General features: G+C 37.5%; 1 protein-coding gene across 4 annotated transcripts in view; it reads left to right on the top strand.

The window, feature by feature from the left end:
* Window positions 1–27,223, top strand: part of lrp8 (low density lipoprotein receptor-related protein 8, apolipoprotein e receptor) — a 501,836-nt gene that overhangs the window by 177,542 nt on the left and 297,071 nt on the right. For all 4 annotated transcript variants that reach the window (XM_045687838.1, XM_045687836.1, XM_045687837.1 and 1 more), the window contains exon 3: window positions 2,392–2,514. In XM_045687838.1, coding sequence (XP_045543794.1) covers window positions 2,392–2,514 — 123 coding nt within the window. The remainder of the gene's footprint in view (window positions 1–2,391; window positions 2,515–27,223) is intronic.

The following is a 27,223-nucleotide window of genomic DNA, read 5'->3' as shown; positions in this document are numbered from 1 at the left end:
CCCTGCAAAATGACCTCCACCAGGCCACAAATGTGCATGTGTCTGCTCAAACGGTCAGAAACAGACTCCATGAGCGTGGTATGAGGGCCCGACGTCCACAGGTGGTTTGTTGTGCTTATAGCCCAACACTGTGCAGGACGTTTGGCATTTGCCAGAGAACACCAAGATTGGCAAATTCGCCACTGGCGCCCTGTGCTCTTCACAGATGAAAGCAGGTTCACACTGAGCACATGTGACAGACGTGACAGAGCCTGGAGACGCCGTGGAGAACGTACTGCTGCCTGCAACATCCTCCAGCATGACCGGTTTGGCGGTGGGTCAGTCTTGGTGTGGGGTGGCATTTCTTTGGGGGGCCGCACAGCCCTCCATGTGCTCGCCAGAGTTAGCCTGACTGCCATTAGGTACCGAGATGAGCTCCTCAGACCCCTTGTGAGACCATATGCTGGTGCGGTTGGCCCTGGGTTCCTCCTAATGCAAGACAATGCTAGACCTCATGTGGCTGGAGTGTGTCAGCAGTTCCTGCAAGAGGAAGGCATTGATGCTATGGACTGGCCCGCCCGTTCCCCAGACCTGAATCCAATTGAGCACATCTGGGACATCATGTCTCGCTCCATCCACCAACGCCACGTTGCACCACAGACTGTCCAGGAGTTGGCGGATGCTTTAGTCCAGGTCTGGGAGGAGATCCCTCAGGAGACCAGGACATTACATCAAAGTTGGATCAGCCTGTAGTGTGGTTTTCCACTTTAATTTTGAGTGTGACTCCAAATCCAGACCTCCATGGGTTGATAAATTGGATTTCCATTGATTATTTTTGTGTGATTTTGTTGTCAGCACATTCAACTATGTAAAGAAAAAAGTATTTAATAAGATTATTTCATTCATTCAGATCTAGGATGTGTTATTTTACTGTTCCCTTTTTTTTTGAGCAGTGTATATAATATATATATATATATATATATATATATATATATATATATATATATATATATATATATATAATATATATATTATATATATATATATAATATATATATATTTTTTACACCTTTATTTAATTAGGCAAGTCAGTTAAGAACACATTCTTATTTTCAATGACGGCCTAGGAACGGTGGGTTAACTGCCTTGTTCAGGGGCAGAACGACAGATTTTTACCTTGTCAGCTCGGGGATTCAATCTTGCAACCTTACGGTACATATACATCGGCCAAATCGGCATTCAAAAATACCAATTTCCGATTGTTATGAAAACTTGAAATCGGCCCTAATTAATCGGCCATTCCGATTAACCGGTCGACCTCTAGTACACATACCCCCAAAAAACTACTTAAGTAGTACTTTAAAGTATTTTTCTTAAGTACTTTACACCACTGGAAATTCCTAATGATGTGAGTGCTGAAAGGTGTAGGCCTGATAGTCCTTCTCCTATACTTTGTGCTTCACCACACTATGTTCCTGTTGTGTTATGAGACCCTACGATGAGACCCTATGGGGGCATCAGTGATTTGAGCCCCCAGTCTGGCCATCCAAGGTGTAGTAGTACATCAACAACAGGTTACTAGCCTTTAGTTTCCCAAGCCAGACTGGGCTAGGCCGTAGCAATCCTCACACTTCACTACAGTCATTCTGACTGGTGCTATTGTAACCTACATCACATGCAGTCACTGTAGTGGATATTTTTAGGCTAAAATGTTTAGACTAACTAGCATTTCCCCATCCAGGCACGGCCCGTAGCGATCCGCCTCAGACTGCAGTGATTCTGACTAACGCGTCGCTAACCTACATTTTAGTTTGGTGTCGTAACAAAGGCACAACGCTGATTAAACCAAAGCCTATAAATGAGGAAGAGAACAGTTACAGGCTTACTCTGCCATTTGTTAGTCCAAGTGTGTGTTATTTATCAGGCTAACAGAGTGGGGTATTACTCTCTCTCTCTCTCTCGCTCTCTCTCACAAGAGGCGAGTGCTTTCTCTTGTTCAGGGTTCTCCCTGTCGAGAAGAAAGAGCTTTAGCTCTCCCTGTGACAGGCTCAAGTGCTCCAATTTTCCCCTGCCTGCTCCGCTCCACTCTGAAAGAGTGACTGGAGAATGGTTTATATGGGTTAGGAGGCTGGCCATCTAACAACAGCCTGACTGGCTGCACTCTCTGGGCACTGAAACAAATGGACAGATTTAGGGAGGTATTTGTAAAGAGAGTCTAGTTAGCCTGTATGAACTGAAGCTTGCATATGGCCACTTTGTCGTTGGCTTATTAGATAGTGGACCTGATTGTAAACCTGACCTTGAGTTTTCCTATTGTTTGTTCAAATCAAGACTCACTTAGCTTGAGTTGTCCGTATGACTTACCATACTAATCTGACCTCCCTCTCCCTCGCTCTCTCTCTCTCTGAGCAGCGAAGAAGACATGTGCCACCACAGACTTTGCTTGTAAGAACGGCCAGTGTGTTCCCCAGCGGTGGCGTTGTGACGGCGAGCCGGAGTGTGCCGATGGATCAGACGAGGCCGATGCTACATGCAGTAAGTTTCTTACACTCTCTTACACTCAGTAAGTTTCGTACACTCAGTAAGTTTCTTACACTCAGTAAGTTTCATACACTCAGTAAGTTTCATACACTCAGTAAGTTTCTTACACTCAGTAAGTTTCATACACTCAGTAAGTCTCTTACACTCAGTAAGTTTCTTACACTCAGTAAGTTTCTTACACTCAGTAAGTCTCTTACACTCAGTAAGTTTATTACACTCAGTAAGTTGCATACACTCAGTAAGTCTCTTACACGCTCTTACACTCAGTAAGTTTCATACACTTGGTAAGTTTCTTACAGATCCAGTTGCAGCATGTTCAGACAAATCCGTTAAGGTGGGTTTCAGAGCTCTACGTGATTTCTGTGATTTTCTGTGGTTTTCTGAAATAACACACACTCATTCAACCCTCTGTAAATAAGTCATTTCTTAACGTAAAGACTTAAAACTCCATATTCTGTAAGAGCCTACCCCAAGGAGGATATGTGTTGACTTTCAGCTTCCTGTGTCAACCGGAAGTGCCTTAAATTGGGGTCATAGGGCTGTTTCAAAGGGTTAAAAAGGTCAGATCTTTTCAAAACTTCATATGTGTGATTCGGCCATCCTCATGAACTGTAAATCAGTCATTTCTCCCAACAGATGTCAAAGAAAAAACTCACACACACACACACACACACACACACACACACACACACACACACACACACACACACACACACACACACACACACACACACACAGCAAGGATGAAGTGACACAGTGCGGGGCTTAAAGACACACAGAGCCTGCAATGGCATTACCATAATCTCTAGGCAGTGCCGTGTTCAACGAGATCCCCCGCTTGACCGTAGCTCGCTCGGTCTGAGCGCAGCGACCGTGAAAAAAGTAGGCCCATAATGAAGCCTGGCCCTAAATTTCAGGTGCTTTCGGGAGAATCGTTAGGGTTAGAAGCACAGTTCGACCTCAGGAACGTTCCTGAGGTCCTCCCGATCTGTACAAGCCTAACCTTGACCGTGTGGCATTAACCCTAACAGTGTATCGTGATAAAAAAATTCTAAATATTCCATTACCGTACTTCTAAGCATGTCAAACGCTGTTTAAAATCAATTTTTATGCGATTTTTCTCGTAAAAAAGCGATAATATTCCGACCGGGAAACCCTGTTTTCGTTCAAAGACTCAAAGTTGAAAATGGAGTCGTCTCGTGCATGCTCGCCCCCGTCTCATTGTTCTCAGATCGACCACTTACCAAATGCGCTACTGTTTTTCAGCCTGGGACAGTAAAGTCATCATTCAACGTTCTGGCGCCTTCTGAGAGCCTATGGGAGCCTTACAAAGTGTCACGTTACAGCAGAGGTCCTTTGTTTTCAATAAAGAGAGTGTAGAAGGCCAAGAAATGGTCAGAGAGGGCACTTCCTGTACAGAATCTTCTCAGGTTTTTGCCTGCCATATGAGTTCTGTTATACTCACAGACACCATTCAAACAGTTTTAGAAACTTTAGGGTGTTTTCTATCCAAATCAAACAATTATATGCATATTCTAGTTTCTGGGCAGTAGTAATAACCAGATTAAATCGGGTATGTTTTTTATCCGGATGTGAAAATACTGCCCTCTACCCTAGAGAGGTTAATGCAACCGCTGTGTCAGATTTCTAAAAAGCTTTACGGCGAAAGCAAACTTTGCAATAATCTGAGTACAGCGCTCAGACATCAAAACAGATACCCGCCATTTTGGAGTCAACAGAAGTCACAAATAACATTATAAATATTCACTTACCTTTGATGATCTTCATCGGAATGCACTCCGAGGAATCTCAGCTCCAACAATAAATGTTAGTTTTGTTCGATAAACAGGACGATTCCTTTGTCTTCAAAAAAGAAGTTTTATAAACGTCAGAGTGTTTTCTATCCAAATCTACTAATAATATGCATATCTTAGCTTCTGGGACTGAGTAGCAGGCAGTTTACTCTGGGCACCTTCTTCATCCTGATGTCAAAATACTGCCCCCTACCCAAGAGAGGTTAATGTAAAGACTTTAAACTCAGGAATCTGTAAAAGCCTACCCCAATGAGGATATGTGTTTACTTTTAGCTTCCTGTGCTAACCGGAAGTGCCTTAACCTCTCTAGGGCAGGCGGGACGAATTCGTCCCACCTACGTAACAGCCAGTTGAATCCTGTGGCGCGATTTTCAAATACCTTAAAAATCCTATTACTTCAATTTCTCAAACATATGACTATTTTACAGCTATTTAAAGACAAGACTCTCGTTAATCTAACCACACTGTCCCATTTCAAAAAGGCTTTACAACGAAAGCAAAACATTAGATTATGTCAGCAGAGTACCCAGCCAGAAATAATCAGACACCCATTTTTCAAGCTAGCATATAATGTCACAAAAACCCAAACCACAGCTAAATGCAGCACTAACCTTTGATGATCTTCATCAGATGACACGCCTAGGACATTATGTTATACAATACATGCATGTTTTGTTCAATCAAGTTCATATTTATATCAAAAACCAACTTTTTACATTAGCATGTGACGTTCAGAACTAGCATACCCCCCGCAAACTTCCGGTGAATTTACTAAATTACTGACGATAAACGTTCACAAAAAACATAACAATTATTTTAAGAATTATAGATACAGAACTCCTCTATGCACTCGCTATGTCCGATTTTAAAATAGCTTTTCGGTGAAAGCACATTTTGCAATATTCTAAGTAGATAGCCCGGCATCACAGGGCTAGCTATTTAGACACCCACCAAGTTTAGCCCTCACCAAAGTCAGATTTACTATAAGAACATTTTTATTACCTTTGCTGTTATTCATCAGAATGCACTCCCAGGACTTCTACTTCAATAACAAATGTTGGTTTGGTTCAAAATAATCCATAGTTATGTTCAAATATCCTCTGTTTTGTTCGTGCGTTCAAGACACTATCCGAAGTGTAAAGAAGGGTGACGCGCCCGACGCGTTTCGTGACAAAAAATGTCTAAATATTCCATTACCGTACTTCGAAGCATGTCAACCGCTGTTTAAAATCAATTTTTATGCCATTTTTCTCATAAAAAAAGCGATAATATTCCGACCGGGAATCTGTGTTTTCGTTCAAAGAGAGAGAAAATAAAAACATGGGGTCGCCTCGTGCACGCGCCTCAGTCTCATTGTCCTCTGATGGACCACTTACGAAAGGCGCTAATGTTTTTCAGCCAGGGGCTGCCTCGACATCATTCAGCTTTTTCCCGGGTTCTGAGAGCCTATGGGAGCCGTAGGAAGTGTCACGTTACAGCAAAGTTCCTAAGTTTTCAATAAAAAGAGTCAAGAAGCCCAAGGAATGGTCAGAGAGGGCACTTCCTGTACAGAATCTTCTCAGGTTTTTGCCTGCCATATGAGTTCTGTTATATTCACAGACACCATTCAAACAGTTTTGGAAACTTTAGGGTGTTTTCTATCCAAAGCCAATAATTATATGCATATTCTAGTTTCTGGGCAGTAGTAATAACCAGATTAAATCGGGTACGTTTTTTATCCGGCCGTGTAAATACTGCCCCCTAGCCCTAAAAGGTTAGTAAGTTTCTTACACTCAGTACGTTTCATACACTCGATAAGTTTCGTACACTCAGTAAGTTTCGTACACTCAGTAAGTTTCACACACACAGTATGTTTAATACACTCAGTACGTTTCATACACTCGATAAGTTTCGTACACTCAGTAAGTTTCTTAAACTCAGTAAGTTTCACACACTCAGTAAGTTTCGTACACTCTCTTTCACTTAGTAAGTCTCTTACACTCAGTAATTTTCATACACTCTCTTACACTTAGTAAGTTTAATACACTCAGTAAGTTTCTTACACTCAGTAAGTTTCACACACTCAGTAAGTCTCTTACACTCAGTAAGTTTCTTACACTCAGTAAGTTTCTTACACTCAGTAAGTTTCTTACACTCGGTAAGTCTCTTACACTCAGTAAGTCTCTTACACTCAGTAAGTTTCACACACTCAGTAAGTTTCACACACTCAGTAAGTCTCTTACACTCAGTAAGTTTCACACACTCAGTTAGTCTCTTACACTCAGTAAGTTTCTTACACTCAGTAAGTTTCTTACACTCAATACATTTCATACACTCAGTACGTTTCATACACCCATTAAGTTTCACACACTCAGTATGTTTCATACACTCAGTACGTTTCATACACTCAGTAAGTTTCACACACTCAGTAAGTTTCTTACACTCTCTTACACTTAGTAAGTTTCTTACAATCAGTACGTTTCATACACTCAGTAAGTCTCTTACACTCAGTAAGTTTCATACACTTTCTTACACTTAGTAAGTTTCTTACACTCAGTAAGTTTCTTACACTCAGTATGTTTCATACACTCAGTAAGTCTCTTACACTCAGTAAGTTTCATACACTCTCTTACACTTAGTAAGTTTCTTACACTCAGTAAGTCTCTTACACTAAGTAAGTTTCTTGCACTCAGTAAGTTTCATTCACTCAGTACGTTTCATACACTCAGTAAGTCTCTTACACTCAGTAAGTTTCACACACTCAGTATGTTTCATACACTCTCTTACACTTAGTAAGTTTCTTACACTCAGTAAGTTTCTTACTCTCAGTAAGTATCTTACACTCAGTAAGTTTCATACACTCTCATACACTCAGTAAGTTTATTACTCTCAGTAAGTTTCTTACACTCAGTACGTTTCATACACTCGGTATGTTTCGTACACTCTCTTACACTTAGTAAGTTTCTTACACTCAGTAAGTTTCACACACTCGGTAAGTTTCGTACACTCTCTTACACTTAGTAAGTTTCTTACATTCAGTAAGTTTCACACACTCAGTAAGTTTCGTACACTCTCTTACACTCAGTAAGTTTCTTACACTCAGTAAGTTTCTTACACTCAGTAAGTCTCTTACACTCAGTAAGTTTCACACACTCAGTAAGTCTCTTACACTCAGTAAGTTTCTTACACTCAGTAAGTCTCTTACACTCAGTAAGTTTCACACACGCAGTAAGTCTCTTACACTCAGTAAGTTTCTTTCACTCAGTACGTTTCATACACTCAGTAAGTCTCTTACACTCAGTAAGTCTCTTACACTCAGTAAGTCTCTTACACTCAGTAAGTTTCTTACACTCAGTAAGTTTCTTACACTCAGTAAGTCTCTTACACTCAGTAAGTCTCTTACACTCAGTAAGTCTCTTACACTTAGTAAGTTTCTTACACTCAGTAAGTCTCTTACACTCAGTAACTCTCTTACACTTAGTAAGTTTCTTACACTCAGTAAGTCTCTTACACTCAGTAAGTCTCTTACACTCAGTAAGTTTCATACACTCAGTAAGTTTCATACACTCAGTAAGTTTCTTACACTCAGTAAGTTTTTACACTCAGTAAGTTTCTTACACTCAGTAAGTTGCATACACTCAGTAAGTTTCACACACTCAGTAAGTTTCTTACACTCAGTAAGTCTCTTACACTCAGTAAGTTTCACACACTCAGTAAGTCTCTTGCACTCAGTAAGTTGCATACACTCAGTAAGTTTCACACACTCAGTAAGTCTCTTACTCTCAGTAAGTCTCTTACACTTAGTAAGTCTCTTACACTCAGTAAGTCTCTTACACTCAGTAAGTCTCTTACACTCAGTAAGTCTCTTACACTCAGTAAGTTTCTTACACTCAGTAAGTCTCTTACACTTAGTAAGTCTCTTACACTCAGTAAGTCTCTTACACTTAGTAAGTTTCTTGCACTCAGTAAGTCTCTTACACTCAGTAACTCTCTTACACTTAGTAAGTTTCTTACACTCAGTAAGTCTCTTACACTCAGTAAGTCTCTTACACTCAGTAAGTTTCATACACTCAGTAAGTTTCTTACACTCAGTAAGTTTCTTACACTCAGTAAGTTTCTTACATTCAGTAAGTTGCATACACTCAGTAAGTTTCACACACTCAGTAAGTCTCTTACACTCAGTAAGTCTCTTACACTCAGTAAGTTTCTTACACTTAGTACGTTTCTTACACTCAGTAAGTCTCTTACACTCAGTAAGTCTCTTACACTCAGTAAGTTTCATACACTCTCTTACACTTAGTAAGTTTCTTACACTCAGTAAGTCTCTTACACTCAGTAAGTTTCTTACTCTCAGTAAGTATCTTACACTCAGTAAGTTTCAAACACTCTCTTACACTTAGTAAGTTTCTTACACTCAGTAAGTCTCTTACACTCAGTAAGTTTCTTACTCTCAGTAAGTATCTTACACTCAGTAAGTTTCAAACACTCTCATACACTCAGTAAGTTTATTACTCTCAGTAAGTTTCTTACACTCAGTAAGTTTCATACACTCAGTAAGTTGCATACACTCAGTAAGTTTCACACACTCAGTAAGTCTCTTACTCTCAGTAAGTCTCTTACACTTAGTAAGTCTCTTACACTCAGTAAGTTTCACACACTCAGTATGTTTCATACACTCTCTTACACTTAGTAAGTTTCTTACACTCAGTAAGTTTCTTACTCTCAGTAAGTATCTTACACTCAGTAAGTTTCATACACTCTCATACACTCAGTAAGTTTATTACTCTCAGTAAGTTTCTTACACTCAGTACGTTTCATACACTCGGTAAGTTTCGTACACTCTCTTACACTTAGTAAGTTTCTTACACTCAGTAAGTTTCACACACTCGGTAAGTTTCGTACACTCTCTTACACTTAGTAAGTTTCTTACATTCAGTAAGTTTCACACACTCAGTAAGTTTCGTACACTCTCTTACACTCAGTAAGTTTCTTACACTCAGTAAGTTTCTTACACTCAGTAAGTCTCTTACACTCAGTAAGTTTCACACACTCAGTAAGTCTCTTACACTCAGTAAGTTTCTTCCACTCAGTAAGTCTCTTACACTCAGTAAGTTTCACACACGCAGTAAGTCTCTTACACTCAGTAAGTTTCTTACACTTAGTACGTTTCTTACACTCAGTAAGTCTCTTACACTCAGTAAGTCTCTTACACTCAGTAAGTTTCATACACTCTCTTACACTTAGTAAGTTTCTTACACTCAGTAAGTCTCTTACACTCAGTAAGTTTCTTACTCTCAGTAAGTATCTTACACTCAGTAAGTTTCAAACACTCTCTTACACTTAGTAAGTTTCTTACACTCAGTAAGTCTCTTACACTCAGTAAGTTTCTTACTCTCAGTAAGTATCTTACACTCAGTAAGTTTCAAACACTCTCATACACTCAGTAAGTTTATTACTCTCAGTAAGTTTCTTACACTCAGTAAGTTTCATACACTCAGTAAGTTGCATACACTCAGTAAGTTTCACACACTCAGTAAGTCTCTTACTCTCAGTAAGTCTCTTACACTTAGTAAGTCTCTTACACTCAGTAAGTTTCACACACTCAGTATGTTTCATACACTCTCTTACACTTAGTAAGTTTCTTACACTCAGTAAGTTTCTTACTCTCAGTAAGTATCTTACACTCAGTAAGTTTCATACACTCTCATACACTCAGTAAGTTTATTACTCTCAGTAAGTTTCTTACACTCAGTACGTTTCATACACTCGGTAAGTTTCGTACACTCTCTTACACTTAGTAAGTTTCTTACACTCAGTAAGTTTCACACACTCGGTAAGTTTCGTACACTCTCTTACACTTAGTAAGTTTCTTACATTCAGTAAGTTTCACACACTCAGTAAGTTTCGTACACTCTCTTACACTCAGTAAGTTTCTTACACTCAGTAAGTTTCACACACTCAGTAAGTCTCTTACACTCAGTAAGTTTCTTCCACTCAGTAAGTCTCTTACACTCAGTAAGTTTCACACACGCAGTAAGTCTCTTACACTCAGTAAGTTTCTTTCACTCAGTACGTTTCATACACTCAGTAAGTCTCTTACACTCAGTAAGTCTCTTACACTCAGTAAGTCTCTTACACTCAGTAAGTTTCTTACACTCAGTAAGTTTCTTACACTCAGTAAGTCTCTTACACTCAGTAAGTCTCTTACACTCAGTAAGTCTCTTACACTTAGTAAGTTTCTTACACTCAGTAAGTCTCTTACACTCAGTAACTCTCTTACACTTAGTAAGTTTCTTACACTCAGTAAGTGTCTTACACTCAGTAAGTCTCTTACACTCAGTAAGTTTCATACACTCAGTAAGTTTCATACACTCAGTAAGTTTCTTACACTCAGTAAGTTTTTACACTCAGTAAGTTTCTTACACTCAGTAAGTTGCATACACTCAGTAAGTTTCACACACTCAGTAAGTTTCTTACACTCAGTAAGTCTCTTACACTCAGTAAGTTTCACACACTCAGTAAGTCTCTTGCACTCAGTAAGTTGCATACACTCAGTAAGTTTCACACACTCAGTAAGTCTCTTACTCTCAGTAAGTCTCTTACACTTAGTAAGTCTCTTACACTCAGTAAGTCTCTTACACTCTTACACTCAGTAAGTTTCTTACACTCAGTAAGTTTCTTACACTCAGTAAGTCTCTTACACTCAGTAAGTCTCTTACACTCAGTAAGTCTCTTACACTTAGTAAGTTTCTTGCACTCAGTAAGTCTCTTACACTCAGTAACTCTCTTACACTTAGTAAGTTTCTTACACTCAGTAAGTCTCTTACACTCAGTAAGTCTCTTACACTCAGTAAGTTTCATACACTCAGTAAGTTTCTTACACTCAGTAAGTTTCTTACACTCAGTAAGTTTCTTACATTCAGTAAGTTGCATACACTCAGTAAGTTTCACACACTCAGTAAGTCTCTTACACTCAGTAAGTCTCTTACACTCAGTAAGTTTCTTACACTTAGTACGTTTCTTACACTCAGTAAGTCTCTTACACTCAGTAAGTCTCTTACACTCAGTAAGTTTCACACACTCAGTAAGTCTCTTACACTCAGTAAGTTTCTTACACTCAGTAAGTCTCTTACACTCAGTAAGTTTCACACACGCAGTAAGTCTCTTACACTCAGTAAGTTTCTTTCACTCAGTACGTTTCATACACTCAGTAAGTCTCTTACACTCAGTAAGTCTCTTACACTCAGTAAGTCTCTTACACTCAGTAAGTTTCTTACACTCAGTAAGTTTCTTACACTCAGTAAGTCTCTTACACTCAGTAAGTCTCTTACACTCAGTAAGTCTCTTACACTTAGTAAGTTTCTTACACTCAGTAAGTCTCTTACACTCAGTAACTCTCTTACACTTAGTAAGTTTCTTACACTCAGTAAGTCTCTTACACTCAGTAAGTCTCTTACACTCAGTAAGTTTCATACACTCAGTAAGTTTCATACACTCAGTAAGTTTCTTACACTCAGTAAGTTTTTACACTCAGTAAGTTTCTTACACTCAGTAAGTTGCATACACTCAGTAAGTTTCACACACTCAGTAAGTTTCTTACACTCAGTAAGTCTCTTACACTCAGTAAGTTTCACACACTCAGTAAGTCTCTTGCACTCAGTAAGTTGCATACACTCAGTAAGTTTCACACACTCAGTAAGTCTCTTACTCTCAGTAAGTCTCTTACACTTAGTAAGTCTCTTACACTCAGTAAGTCTCTTACACTCAGTAAGTCTCTTACACTCAGTAAGTCTCTTACACTCAGTAAGTTTCTTACACTCAGTAAGTCTCTTACACTTAGTAAGTCTCTTACACTCAGTAAGTCTCTTACACTTAGTAAGTTTCTTGCACTCAGTAAGTCTCTTACACTCAGTAACTCTCTTACACTTAGTAAGTTTCTTACACTCAGTAAGTCTCTTACACTCAGTAAGTCTCTTACACTCAGTAAGTTTCATACACTCAGTAAGTTTCTTACACTCAGTAAGTTTCTTACATTCAGTAAGTTGCATACACTCAGTAAGTTTCACACACTCAGTAAGTCTCTTACACTCAGTAAGTCTCTTACACTCAGTAAGTTTCTTACACTTAGTACGTTTCTTACACTCAGTAAGTCTCTTACACTCAGTAAGTCTCTTACACTCAGTAAGTTTCATACACTCTCTTACACTTAGTAAGTTTCTTACACTCAGTAAGTCTCTTACACTCAGTAAGTTTCTTACTCTCAGTAAGTATCTTACACTCAGTAAGTTTCAAACACTCTCTTACACTTAGTAAGTTTCTTACACTCAGTAAGTCTCTTACACTCAGTAAGTTTCTTACTCTCAGTAAGTATCTTACACTCAGTAAGTTTCAAACCCTCTCATACACTCAGTAAGTTTATTACTCTCAGTAAGTTTCTTACACTCAGTAAGTTTCATACACTCAGTAAGTTGCATACACTCAGTAAGTTTCACACACTCAGTAAGTCTCTTACTCTCAGTAAGTCTCTTACACTTAGTAAGTCTCTTACACTCAGTAAGTTTCACACACTCAGTATGTTTCATACACTCTCTTACACTTAGTAAGTTTCTTACACTCAGTAAGTTTCTTACTCTCAGTAAGTATCTTACACTCAGTAAGTTTCATACACTCTCATACACTCAGTAAGTTTATTACTCTCAGTAAGTTTCTTACACTCAGTACGTTTCATACACTCGGTAAGTTTCGTACACTCTCTTACACTTAGTAAGTTTCTTACACTCAGTAAGTTTCACACACTCGGTAAGTTTCGTACACTCTCTTACACTTAGTAAGTTTCTTACATTCAGTAAGTTTCAAACACTCAGTAAGTTTCGTACACTCTCTTACACTCAGTAAGTTTCTTACACTCAGTAAGTTTCTTACACTCAGTAAGTCTCTTACACTCAGTAAGTTTCACACACTCAGTAAGTCTCTTACACTCAGTAAGTTTCTTACACTCAGTAAGTCTCTTACACTCAGTAAGTTTCACACACGCAGTAAGTCTCTTACACTCAGTAAGTTTCTTTCACTCAGTACGTTTCATACACTCAGTAAGTCTCTTACACTCAGTAAGTCTCTTACACTCAGTAAGTCTCTTACACTCAGTAAGTTTCTTACACTCAGTAAGTTTCTTACACTCAGTAAGTCTCTTACACTCAGTAAGTCTCTTACACTCAGTAAGTCTCTTACACTTAGTAAGTTTCTTACACTCAGTAAGTCTCTTACACTCAGTAACTCTCTTACACTTAGTAAGTTTCTTACACTCAGTAAGTCTCTTACACTCAGTAAGTCTCTTACACTCAGTAAGTTTCATACACTCAGTAAGTTTCATACACTCAGTAAGTTTCTTACACTCAGTAAGTTTTTACACTCAGTAAGTTTCTTACACTCAGTAAGTTGCATACACTCAGTAAGTTTCACACACTCAGTAAGTTTCTTACACTCAGTAAGTCTCTTACACTCAGTAAGTTTCACACACTCAGTAAGTCTCTTGCACTCAGTAAGTTGCATACACTCAGTAAGTTTCACACACTCAGTAAGTCTCTTACTCTCAGTAAGTCTCTTACACTTAGTAAGTCTCTTACACTCAGTAAGTCTCTTACACTCAGTAAGTCTCTTACACTCAGTAAGTCTCTTACACTCAGTAAGTTTCTTACACTCAGTAAGTCTCTTACACTTAGTAAGTCTCTTACACTCAGTAAGTCTCTTACACTTAGTAAGTTTCTTGCACTCAGTAAGTCTCTTACACTCAGTAACTCTCTTACACTTAGTAAGTTTCTTACACTCAGTAAGTCTCTTACACTCAGTAAGTCTCTTACACTCAGTAAGTTTCATACACTCAGTAAGTTTCTTACACTCAGTAAGTTTCTTACATTCAGTAAGTTGCATACACTCAGTAAGTTTCACACACTCAGTAAGTCTCTTACACTCAGTAAGTCTCTTACACTCAGTAAGTTTCTTACACTTAGTACGTTTCTTACACTCAGTAAGTCTCTTACACTCAGTAAGTCTCTTACACTCAGTAAGTTTCATACACTCTCTTACACTTAGTAAGTTTCTTACACTCAGTAAGTCTCTTACACTCAGTAAGTTTCTTACTCTCAGTAAGTATCTTACACTCAGTAAGTTTCAAACACTCTCTTACACTTAGTAAGTTTCTTACACTCAGTAAGTCTCTTACACTCAGTAAGTTTCTTACTCTCAGTAAGTATCTTACACTCAGTAAGTTTCAAACACTCTCATACACTCAGTAAGTTTATTACTCTCAGTAAGTTTCTTACACTCAGTAAGTTTCATACACTCAGTAAGTTGCATACACTCAGTAAGTTTCACACACTCAGTAAGTCTCTTACTCTCAGTAAGTCTCTTACACTTAGTAAGTCTCTTACACTCAGTAAGTTTCACACACTCAGTATGTTTCATACACTCTCTTACACTTAGTAAGTTTCTTACACTCAGTAAGTTTCTTACTCTCAGTAAGTATCTTACACTCAGTAAGTTTCATACACTCTCATACACTCAGTAAGTTTATTACTCTCAGTAAGTTTCTTACACTCAGTACGTTTCATACACTCGGTAAGTTTCGTACACTCTCTTACACTTAGTAAGTTTCTTACACTCAGTAAGTTTCACACACTCGGTAAGTTTCGTACACTCTCTTACACTTAGTAAGTTTCTTACATTCAGTAAGTTTCACACACTCAGTAAGTTTCGTACACTCTCTTACACTCAGTAAGTTTCTTACACTCAGTAAGTTTCTTACACTCAGTAAGTCTCTTACACTCAGTAAGTTTCACACACTCAGTAAGTCTCTTACACTCAGTAAGTTTCTTACACTCAGTAAGTCTCTTACACTCAGTAAGTTTCACACACGCAGTAAGTCTCTTACACTCAGTAAGTTTCTTTCACTCAGTACGTTTCATACACTCAGTAAGTCTCTTACACTCAGTAAGTCTCTTACACTCAGTAAGTCTCTTACACTCAGTAAGTTTCTTACACTCAGTAAGTTTCTTACACTCAGTAAGTCTCTTACACTCAGTAAGTCTCTTACACTCAGTAAGTCTCTTACACTTAGTAAGTTTCTTACACTCAGTAAGTCTCTTACACTCAGTAACTCTCTTACACTTAGTAAGTTTCTTACACTCAGTAAGTCTCTTACACTCAGTAAGTCTCTTACACTCAGTAAGTTTCATACACTCAGTAAGTTTCATACACTCAGTAAGTTTCTTACACTCAGTAAGTTTTTACACTCAGTAAGTTTCTTACACTCAGTAAGTTGCATACACTCAGTAAGTTTCACACACTCAGTAAGTTTCTTACACTCAGTAAGTCTCTTACACTCAGTAAGTTTCACACACTCAGTAAGTCTCTTGCACTCAGTAAGTTGCATACACTCAGTAAGTTTCACACACTCAGTAAGTCTCTTACTCTCAGTAAGTCTCTTACACTTATTAAGTCTCTTACACTCAGTAAGTCTCTTACACTCAGTAAGTCTCTTACACTCAGTAAGTCTCTTACACTCAGTAAGTCTCTTACACTCAGTAAGTCTCTTACACTCAGTAAGTTTCTTACACTCAGTAAGTCTCTTACACTCAGTAAGTCTCTTACACTCAGTAAGTCTCTTACACTTAGTAAGTTTCTTGCACTCAGTAAGTCTCTTACACTCAGTAACTCTCTTACACTTAGTAAGTTTCTTACACTCAGTAAGTCTCTTACACTCAGTAAGTCTCTTACACTCAGTAAGTTTCATACACTCAGTAAGTTTCTTACACTCAGTAAGTTTCTTACACTCAGTAAGTTTCTTACATTCAGTAAGTTGCATACACTCAGTAAGTTTCACACACTCAGTAAGTCTCTTACACTCAGTAAGTCTCTTACACTCAGTAAGTTTCTTACACTTAGTACGTTTCTTACACTCAGTAAGTCTCTTACACTCAGTAAGTCTCTTACACTCAGTAAGTTTCATACACTCTCTTACACTTAGTAAGTTTCTTACACTCAGTAAGTCTCTTACACTCAGTAAGTTTCTTACTCTCAGTAAGTATCTTACACTCAGTAAGTTTCAAACACTCTCTTACACTTAGTAAGTTTCTTACACTCAGTAAGTCTCTTACACTCAGTAAGTTTCTTACTCTCAGTAAGTATCTTACACTCAGTAAGTTTCAAACACTCTCATACACTCAGTAAGTTTATTACTCTCAGTAAGTTTCTTACACTCAGTAAGTTTCATACACTCAGTAAGTTGCATACACTCAGTAAGTTTCACACACTCAGTAAGTCTCTTACTCTCAGTAAGTCTCTTACACTTAGTAAGTCTCTTACACTCAGTAAGTTTCACACACTCAGTATGTTTCATACACTCTCTTACACTTAGTAAGTTTCTTACACTCAGTAAGTTTCTTACTCTCAGTAAGTATCTTACACTCAGTAAGTTTCATACACTCTCATACACTCAGTAAGTTTATTACTCTCAGTAAGTTTCTTACACTCAGTACGTTTCATACACTCGGTAAGTTTCGTACACTCTCTTACACTTAGTAAGTTTCTTACACTCAGTAAGTTTCACACACTCGGTAAGTTTCGTACACTCTCTTACACTTAGTAAGTTTCTTACATTCAGTAAGTTTCACACACTCAGTAAGTTTCGTACACTCTCTTACACTCAGTAAGTTTCTTACACTCAGTAAGTTTCTTACACTCAGTAAGTCTCTTACACTCAGTAAGTTTCACACACTCAGTAAGTCTCTTACACTCAGTAAGTTTCTTCCACTCAGTAAGTCTCTTACACTCAGTAAGTTTCACACACGCAGTAAGTCTCTTACACTCAGTAAGTTTCTTTCACTCAGTACGTTTCATACACTCAGTAAGTCTCTTACACTCAGTAAGTCTCTTACACTCAGTAAGTCTCTTACACTCAGTAAGTTTCTTACACTCAGTAAGTTTCTTACACTCAGTAAGTCTCTTACACTCAGTAAGTCTCTTACACTCAGTAAGTCTCTTACACTTAGTAAGTTTCTTACACTCAGTAAGTCTCTTACACTCAGTAACTCTCTTACACTTAGTAAGTTTCTTACACTCAGTAAGTCTCTTACACTCAGTAAGTCTCTTACACTCAGTAAGTTTCATACACTCAGTAAGTTTCATACACTCAGTAAGTTTCTTACACTCAGTAAGTTTTTACACTCAGTAAGTTTCTTACACTCAGTAAGTTGCATACACTCAGTAAGTTTCACACACTCAGTAAGTTTCTTACACTCAGTAAGTCTCTTACACTCAGTAAGTTTCACACACTCAGTAAGTCTCTTGCACTCAGTAAGTTGCATACACTCAGTAAGTTTCACACACTCAGTAAGTCTCTTACTCTCAGTAAGTCTCTTACACTTAGTAAGTCTCTTACACTCAGTAAGTCTCTTACACTCAGTAAGTCTCTTACACTCAGTAAGTCTCTTACACTCAGTAAGTTTCTTACACTCAGTAAGTTTCTTACACTCAGTAAGTCTCTTACACTCAGTAAGTCTCTTACACTCAGTAAGTCTCTTACACTTAGTAAGTTTCTTGCACTCAGTAAGTCTCTTACACTCAGTAACTCTCTTACACTTAGTAAGTTTCTTACACTCAGTAAGTCTCTTACACTCAGTAAGTCTCTTACACTCAGTAAGTTTCATACACTCAGTAAGTTTCTTACACTCAGTAAGTTTCTTACACTCAGTAAGTTTCTTACATTCAGTAAGTTTCAAACACTCAGTAAGTTTCGTACACTCTCTTACACTCAGTAAGTTTCTTACACTCAGTAAGTTTCTTACACTCAGTAAGTCTCTTACACTCAGTAAGTTTCACACACTCAGTAAGTCTCTTACACTCAGTAAGTTTCTTCCACTCAGTAAGTCTCTTACACTCAGTAAGTTTCACACACGCAGTAAGTCTCTTACACTCAGTAAGTTTCTTTCACTCAGTACGTTTCATACACTCAGTAAGTCTCTTACACTCAGTAAGTCTCTTACACTCAGTAAGTCTCTTACACTCAGTAAGTTTCTTACACTCAGTAAGTTTCTTACACTCAGTAAGTCTCTTACACTCAGTAAGTCTCTTACACTCAGTAAGTCTCTTACACTTAGTAAGTTTCTTACACTCAGTAAGTCTCTTACACTCAGTAACTCTCTTACACTTAGTAAGTTTCTTACACTCAGTAAGTCTCTTACACTCAGTAAGTCTCTTACACTCAGTAAGTTTCATACACTCAGTAAGTTTCATACACTCAGTAAGTTTCTTACACTCAGTAAGTTTTTACACTCAGTAAGTTTCTTACACTCAGTAAGTTGCATACACTCAGTAAGTTTCACACACTCAGTAAGTTTCTTACACTCAGTAAGTCTCTTACACTCAGTAAGTTTCACACACTCAGTAAGTCTCTTGCACTCAGTAAGTTGCATACACTCAGTAAGTTTCACACACTCAGTAAGTCTCTTACTCTCAGTAAGTCTCTTACACTTAGTAAGTCTCTTACACTCAGTAAGTCTCTTACACTCAGTAAGTCTCTTACACTCAGTAAGTCTCTTACACTCAGTAAGTTTCTTACACTCAGTAAGTTTCTTACACTCAGTAAGTCTCTTACACTCAGTAAGTCTCTTACACTCAGTAAGTCTCTTACACTTAGTAAGTTTCTTGCACTCAGTAAGTCTCTTACACTCAGTAACTCTCTTACACTTAGTAAGTTTCTTACACTCAGTAAGTCTCTTACACTCAGTAAGTCTCTTACACTCAGTAAGTTTCATACACTCAGTAAGTTTCTTACACTCAGTAAGTTTCTTACACTCAGTAAGTTTCTTACATTCAGTAAGTTTCAAACACTCAGTAAGTTTCGTACACTCTCTTACACTCAGTAAGTTTCTTACACTCAGTAAGTTTCTTACACTCAGTAAGTCTCTTACACTCAGTAAGTTTCACACACTCAGTAAGTCTCTTACACTCAGTAAGTTTCTTACACTCAGTAAGTCTCTTACACTCAGTAAGTTTCACACACGCAGTAAGTCTCTTACACTCAGTAAGTTTCTTTCACTCAGTACGTTTCATACACTCAGTAAGTCTCTTACACTCAGTAAGTCTCTTACACTCAGTAAGTCTCTTACACTCAGTAAGTTTCTTACACTCAGTAAGTTTCTTACACTCAGTAAGTCTCTTACACTCAGTAAGTCTCTTACACTCAGTAAGTCTCTTACACTTAGTAAGTTTCTTACACTCAGTAAGTCTCTTACACTCAGTAACTCTCTTACACTTAGTAAGTTTCTTACACTCAGTAAGTCTCTTACACTCAGTAAGTCTCTTACACTCAGTAAGTTTCATACACTCAGTAAGTTTCATACACTCAGTAAGTTTCTTACACTCAGTAAGTTTTTACACTCAGTAAGTTTCTTACACTCAGTAAGTTTCACACACTCAGTAAGTCTCTTACACTCAGTAAGTCTCTTACACTCAGTAAGTTTCTTACACTTAGTACGTTTCTTACACTCAGTAAGTCTCTTACACTCAGTAAGTCTCTTACACTCAGTAAGTTTCATACACTCTCTTACACTTAGTAAGTTTCTTACACTCAGTAAGTCTCTTACACTCAGTAAGTTTCTTACTCTCAGTAAGTATCTTACACTCAGTAAGTTTCAAACACTCTCTTACACTTAGTAAGTTTCTTACACTCAATAAGTCTCTTACACTCAGTAAGTTTCTTACTCTCAGTAAGTATCTTACACTCAGTAAGTTTCAAACACTCTCATACACTCAGTAAGTTTATTACTCTCAGTAAGTTTCTTACACTCAGTAAGTTTCATACACTCAGTAAGTTGCATACACTCAGTAAGTTTCACACACTCAGTAAGTCTCTTACTCTCAGTAAGTCTCTTACACTTAGTAAGTCTCTTACACTCAGTAAGTTTCACACACTCAGTTTGTTTCATACACTCTCTTACACTTAGTAAGTTTCTTACACTCAGTAAGTTTCTTACTCTCAGTAAGTATCTTACACTCAGTAAGTTTCATACACTCTCATACACTCAGTAAGTTTATTACTCTCAGTAAGTTTCTTACACTCAGTACGTTTCATACACTCGGTAAGTTTCGTACACTCTCTTACACTTAGTAAGTTTCTTACACTCAGTAAGTTTCACACACTCGGTAAGTTTCGTACACTCTCTTACACTTAGTAAGTTTCTTACATTCAGTAAGTTTCACACACTCAGTAAGTTTCGTACACTCTCTTACACTCAGTAAGTTTCTTACACTCAGTAAGTTTCTTACACTCAGTAAGTCTCTTACACTCAGTAAGTTTCACACACTCAGTAAGTCTCTTACACTCAGTAAGTTTCTTCCACTCAGTAAGTCTCTTACACTCAGTAAGTTTCACACACGCAGTAAGTCTCTTACACTCAGTAAGTTTCTTTCACTCAGTACGTTTCATACACTCAGTAAGTCTCTTACACTCAGTAAGTCTCTTACACTCAGTAAGTCTCTTACACTCAGTAAGTTTCTTACACTCAGTAAGTTTCTTACACTCAGTAAGTCTCTTACACTCAGTAAGTCTCTTACACTCAGTAAGTCTCTTACACTTAGTAAGTTTCTTACACTCAGTAAGTCTCTTACACTCAGTAACTCTCTTACACTTAGTAAGTTTCTTACACTCAGTAAGTCTCTTACACTCAGTAAGTCTCTTACACTCAGTAAGTTTCATACACTCAGTAAGTTTCATACACTCAGTAAGTTTCTTACACTCAGTAAGTTTTTACACTCAGTAAGTTTCTTACACTCAGTAAGTTGCATACACTCAGTAAGTTTCACACACTCAGTAAGTTTCTTACACTCAGTAAGTCTCTTACACTCAGTAAGTTTCACACACTCAGTAAGTCTCTTGCACTCAGTAAGTTGCATACACTCAGTAAGTTTCACACACTCAGTAAGTCTCTTACTCTCAGTAAGTCTCTTACACTTAGTAAGTCTCTTACACTCAGTAAGTCTCTTACACTCAGTAAGTCTCTTACACTCAGTAAGTCTCTTACACTCAGTAAGTTTCTTACACTCAGTAAGTTTCTTACACTCAGTAAGTCTCTTACACTCAGTAAGTCTCTTACACTCAGTAAGTCTCTTACACTTAGTAAGTTTCTTGCACTCAGTAAGTCTCTTACACTCAGTAACTCTCTTACACTTAGTAAGTTTCTTACACTCAGTAAGTCTCTTACACTCAGTAAGTCTCTTACACTCAGTAAGTTTCATACACTCAGTAAGTTTCTTACACTCAGTAAGTTTCTTACACTCAGTAAGTTTCTTACATTCAGTAAGTTTCAAACACTCAGTAAGTTTCGTACACTCTCTTACACTCAGTAAGTTTCTTACACTCAGTAAGTTTCTTACACTCAGTAAGTCTCTTACACTCAGTAAGTTTCACACACTCAGTAAGTCTCTTACACTCAGTAAGTTTCTTACACTCAGTAAGTCTCTTACACTCAGTAAGTTTCACACACGCAGTAAGTCTCTTACACTCAGTAAGTTTCTTTCACTCAGTACGTTTCATACACTCAGTAAGTCTCTTACACTCAGTAAGTCTCTTACACTCAGTAAGTCTCTTACACTCAGTAAGTTTCTTACACTCAGTAAGTTTCTTACACTCAGTAAGTCTCTTACACTCAGTAAGTCTCTTACACTCAGTAAGTCTCTTACACTTAGTAAGTTTCTTACACTCAGTAAGTCTCTTACACTCAGTAACTCTCTTACACTTAGTAAGTTTCTTACACTCAGTAAGTCTCTTACACTCAGTAAGTCTCTTACACTCAGTAAGTTTCATACACTCAGTAAGTTTCATACACTCAGTAAGTTTCTTACACTCAGTAAGTTTTTACACTCAGTAAGTTTCTTACACTCAGTAAGTTGCATACACTCAGTAAGTTTCACACACTCAGTAAGTTTCTTACACTCAGTAAGTCTCTTACACTCAGTAAGTTTCACACACTCAGTAAGTCTCTTGCACTCAGTAAGTTGCATACACTCAGTAAGTTTCACACACTCAGTAAGTCTCTTACTCTCAGTAAGTCTCTTACACTTAGTAAGTCTCTTACACTCAGTAAGTCTCTTACACTCAGTAAGTCTCTTACACTCAGTAAGTCTCTTACACTCAGTAAGTTTCTTACACTCAGTAAGTCTCTTACACTTAGTAAGTCTCTTACACTCAGTAAGTCTCTTACACTTAGTAAGTTTCTTGCACTCAGTAAGTCTCTTACACTCAGTAACTCTCTTACACTTAGTAAGTTTCTTACACTCAGTAAGTCTCTTACACTCAGTAAGTCTCTTACACTCAGTAAGTTTCATACACTCAGTAAGTTTCTTACACTCAGTAAGTTTCTTACATTCAGTAAGTTGCATACACTCAGTAAGTTTCACACACTCAGTAAGTCTCTTACACTCAGTAAGTCTCTTACACTCAGTAAGTTTCTTACACTTAGTACGTTTCTTACACTCAGTAAGTCTCTTACACTCAGTAAGTCTCTTACACTCAGTAAGTTTCATACACTCTCTTACACTTAGTAAGTTTCTTACACTCAGTAAGTCTCTTACACTCAGTAAGTTTCTTACTCTCAGTAAGTATCTTACACTCAGTAAGTTTCAAACACTCTCTTACACTTAGTAAGTTTCTTACACTCAGTAAGTCTCTTACACTCAGTAAGTTTCTTACTCTCAGTAAGTATCTTACACTCAGTAAGTTTCAAACACTCTCATACACTCAGTAAGTTTATTACTCTCAGTAAGTTTCTTACACTCAGTAAGTTTCATACACTCAGTAAGTTGCATACACTCAGTAAGTTTCACACACTCAGTAAGTCTCTTACTCTCAGTAAGTCTCTTACACTTAGTAAGTCTCTTACACTCAGTAAGTTTCACTCACTCAGTATGTTTCATACACTCTCTTACACTTAGTAAGTTTCTTACACTCAGTAAGTTTCTTACTCTCAGTAAGTATCTTACACTCAGTAAGTTTCATACACTCTCATACACTCAGTAAGTTTATTACTCTCAGTAAGTTTCTTACACTCAGTACGTTTCATACACTCGGTAAGTTTCGTACACTCTCTTACACTTAGTAAGTTTCTTACACTCAGTAAGTTTCACACACTCGGTAAGTTTCGTACACTCTCTTACACTTAGTAAGTTTCTTACATTCAGTAAGTTTCACACACTCAGTAAGTTTCGTACACTCTCTTACACTCAGTAAGTTTCTTACACTCAGTAAGTTTCTTACACTCAGTAAGTCTCTTACACTCAGTAAGTTTCACACACTCAGTAAGTCTCTTACACTCAGTAAGTTTCTTACACTCAGTAAGTCTCTTACACTCAGTAAGTTTCACACACGCAGTAAGTCTCTTACACTCAGTAAGTTTCTTTCACTCAGTACGTTTCATACACTCAGTAAGTCTCTTACACTCAGTAAGTCTCTTACACTCAGTAAGTCTCTTACACTCAGTAAGTTTCTTACACTCAGTAAGTTTCTTACACTCAGTAAGTCTCTTACACTCAGTAAGTCTCTTACACTCAGTAAGTCTCTTACACTTAGTAAGTTTCTTACACTCAGTAAGTCTCTTACACTCAGTAACTCTCTTACACTTAGTAAGTTTCTTACACTCAGTAAGTCTCTTACACTCAGTAAGTCTCTTACACTCAGTAAGTTTCATACACTCAGTAAGTTTCATACACTCAGTAAGTTTCTTACACTCAGTAAGTTTTTACACTCAGTAAGTTTCTTACACTCAGTAAGTTGCATACACTCAGTAAGTTTCACACACTCAGTAAGTTTCTTACACTCAGTAAGTCTCTTACACTCAGTAAGTTTCACACACTCAGTAAGTCTCTTGCACTCAGTAAGTTGCATACACTCAGTAAGTTTCACACACTCAGTAAGTCTCTTACTCTCAGTAAGTCTCTTACACTTATTAAGTCTCTTACACTCAGTAAGTCTCTTACACTCAGTAAGTCTCTTACACTCAGTAAGTCTCTTACACTCAGTAAGTTTCTTACACTCAGTAAGTCTCTTACACTCAGTAAGTCTCTTACACTCAGTAAGTCTCTTACACTTAGTAAGTTTCTTGCACTCAGTAAGTCTCTTACACTCAGTAACTCTCTTACACTTAGTAAGTTTCTTACACTCAGTAAGTCTCTTACACTCAGTAAGTCTCTTACACTCAGTAAGTTTCATACACTCAGTAAGTTTCTTACACTCAGTAAGTTTCTTACACTCAGTAAGTTTCTTACATTCAGTAAGTTGCATACACTCAGTAAGTTTCACACACTCAGTAAGTCTCTTACACTCAGTAAGTCTCTTACACTCAGTAAGTTTCTTACACTTAGTACGTTTCTTACACTCAGTAAGTCTCTTACACTCAGTAAGTCTCTTACACTCAGTAAGTTTCATACACTCTCTTACACTTAGTAAGTTTCTTACACTCAGTAAGTCTCTTACACTCAGTAAGTTTCTTACTCTCAGTAAGTATCTTACACTCAGTAAGTTTCAAACACTCTCTTACACTTAGTAAGTTTCTTACACTCAATAAGTCTCTTACACTCAGTAAGTTTCTTACTCTCAGTAAGTATCTTACACTCAGTAAGTTTCAAACACTCTCATACACTCAGTAAGTTTATTACTCTCAGTAAGTTTCTTACACTCAGTAAGTTTCATACACTCAGTAAGTTGCATACACTCAGTAAGTTTCACACACTCAGTAAGTCTCTTACTCTCAGTAAGTCTCTTACACTTAGTAAGTCTCTTACACTCAGTAAGTTTCACACACTCAGTATGTTTCATACACTCTCTTACACTTAGTAAGTTTCTTACACTCAGTAAGTTTCTTACTCTCAGTAAGTATCTTACACTCAGTAAGTTTCATACACTCTCATACACTCAGTAAGTTTATTACTCTCAGTAAGTTTCTTACACTCAGTACGTTTCATACACTCGGTAAGTTTCGTACACTCTCTTACACTTAGTAAGTTTCTTACACTCAGTAAGTTTCACACACTCGGTAAGTTTCGTACACTCTCTTACACTTAGTAAGTTTCTTACATTCAGTAAGTTTCACACACTCAGTAAGTTTCGTACACTCTCTTACACTCAGTAAGTTTCTTACACTCAGTAAGTTTCTTACACTCAGTAAGTCTCTTACACTCAGTAAGTTTCACACACTCAGTAAGTCTCTTACACTCAGTAAGTTTCTTCCACTCAGTAAGTCTCTTACACTCAGTAAGTTTCACACACGCAGTAAGTCTCTTACACTCAGTAAGTTTCTTTCACTCAGTACGTTTCATACACTCAGTAAGTCTCTTACACTCAGTAAGTCTCTTACACTCAGTAAGTCTCTTACACTCAGTAAGTTTCTTACACTCAGTAAGTTTCTTACACTCAGTAAGTCTCTTACACTCAGTAAGTCTCTTACACTCAGTAAGTCTCTTACACTTAGTAAGTTTCTTACACTCAGTAAGTCTCTTACACTCAGTAACTCTCTTACACTTAGTAAGTTTCTTACACTCAGTAAGTCTCTTACACTCAGTAAGTCTCTTACACTCAGTAAGTTTCATACACTCAGTAAGTTTCATACACTCAGTAAGTTTCTTACACTCAGTAAGTTTTTACACTCAGTAAGTTTCTTACACTCAGTAAGTTGCATACACTCAGTAAGTTTCACACACTCAGTAAGTTTCTTACACTCAGTAAGTCTCTTACACTCAGTAAGTTTCACACACTCAGTAAGTCTCTTGCACTCAGTAAGTTGCATACACTCAGTAAGTTTCACACACTCAGTAAGTCTCTTACTCTCAGTAAGTCTCTTACACTTAGTAAGTCTCTTACACTCAGTAAGTCTCTTACACTCAGTAAGTCTCTTACACTCAGTAAGTCTCTTACACTCAGTAAGTTTCTTACACTCAGTAAGTTTCTTACACTCAGTAAGTCTCTTACACTCAGTAAGTCTCTTACACTCAGTAAGTCTCTTACACTTAGTAAGTTTCTTGCACTCAGTAAGTCTCTTACACTCAGTAACTCTCTTACACTTAGTAAGTTTCTTACACTCAGTAAGTCTCTTACACTCAGTAAGTCTCTTACACTCAGTAAGTTTCATACACTCAGTAAGTTTCTTACACTCAGTAAGTTTCTTACACTCAGTAAGTTTCTTACATTCAGTAAGTTGCATACACTCAGTAAGTTTCACACACTCAGTAAGTCTCTTACACTCAGTAAGTCTCTTACACTCAGTAAGTTTCTTACACTTAGTACGTTTCTTACACTCAGTAAGTCTCTTACACTCAGTAAGTCTCTTACACTCAGTAAGTTTCATACACTCTCTTACACTTAGTAAGTTTCTTACACTCAGTAAGTCTCTTACACTCAGTAAGTTTCTTACTCTCAGTAAGTATCTTACACTCAGTAAGTTTCAAACACTCTCTTACACTTAGTAAGTTTCTTACACTCAGTAAGTCTCTTACACTCAGTAAGTTTCTTACTCTCAGTAAGTATCTTACACTCAGTAAGTTTCAAACACTCTCATACACTCAGTAAGTTTATTACTCTCAGTAAGTTTCTTACACTCAGTAAGTTTCATACACTCAGTAAGTTGCATACACTCAGTAAGTTTCACACACTCAGTAAGTCTCTTACTCTCAGTAAGTCTCTTACACTTAGTAAGTCTCTTACACTCAGTAAGTTTCACACACTCAGTATGTTTCATACACTCTCTTACACTTAGTAAGTTTCTTACACTCAGTAAGTTTCTTACTCTCAGTAAGAATCTTACACTCAGTAAGTTTCATACACTCTCATACACTCAGTAAGTTTATTACTCTCAGTAAGTTTCTTA

The sequence above is a fragment of the Salmo salar genome, chromosome ssa10, assembly GCF_905237065.1.
Source record: "Salmo salar chromosome ssa10, Ssal_v3.1, whole genome shotgun sequence".
In the NCBI taxonomy this organism is placed as follows: domain Eukaryota; kingdom Metazoa; phylum Chordata; class Actinopteri; order Salmoniformes; family Salmonidae; genus Salmo; species Salmo salar.
This window is presented reverse-complemented; position numbering and strand designations above follow the sequence as displayed.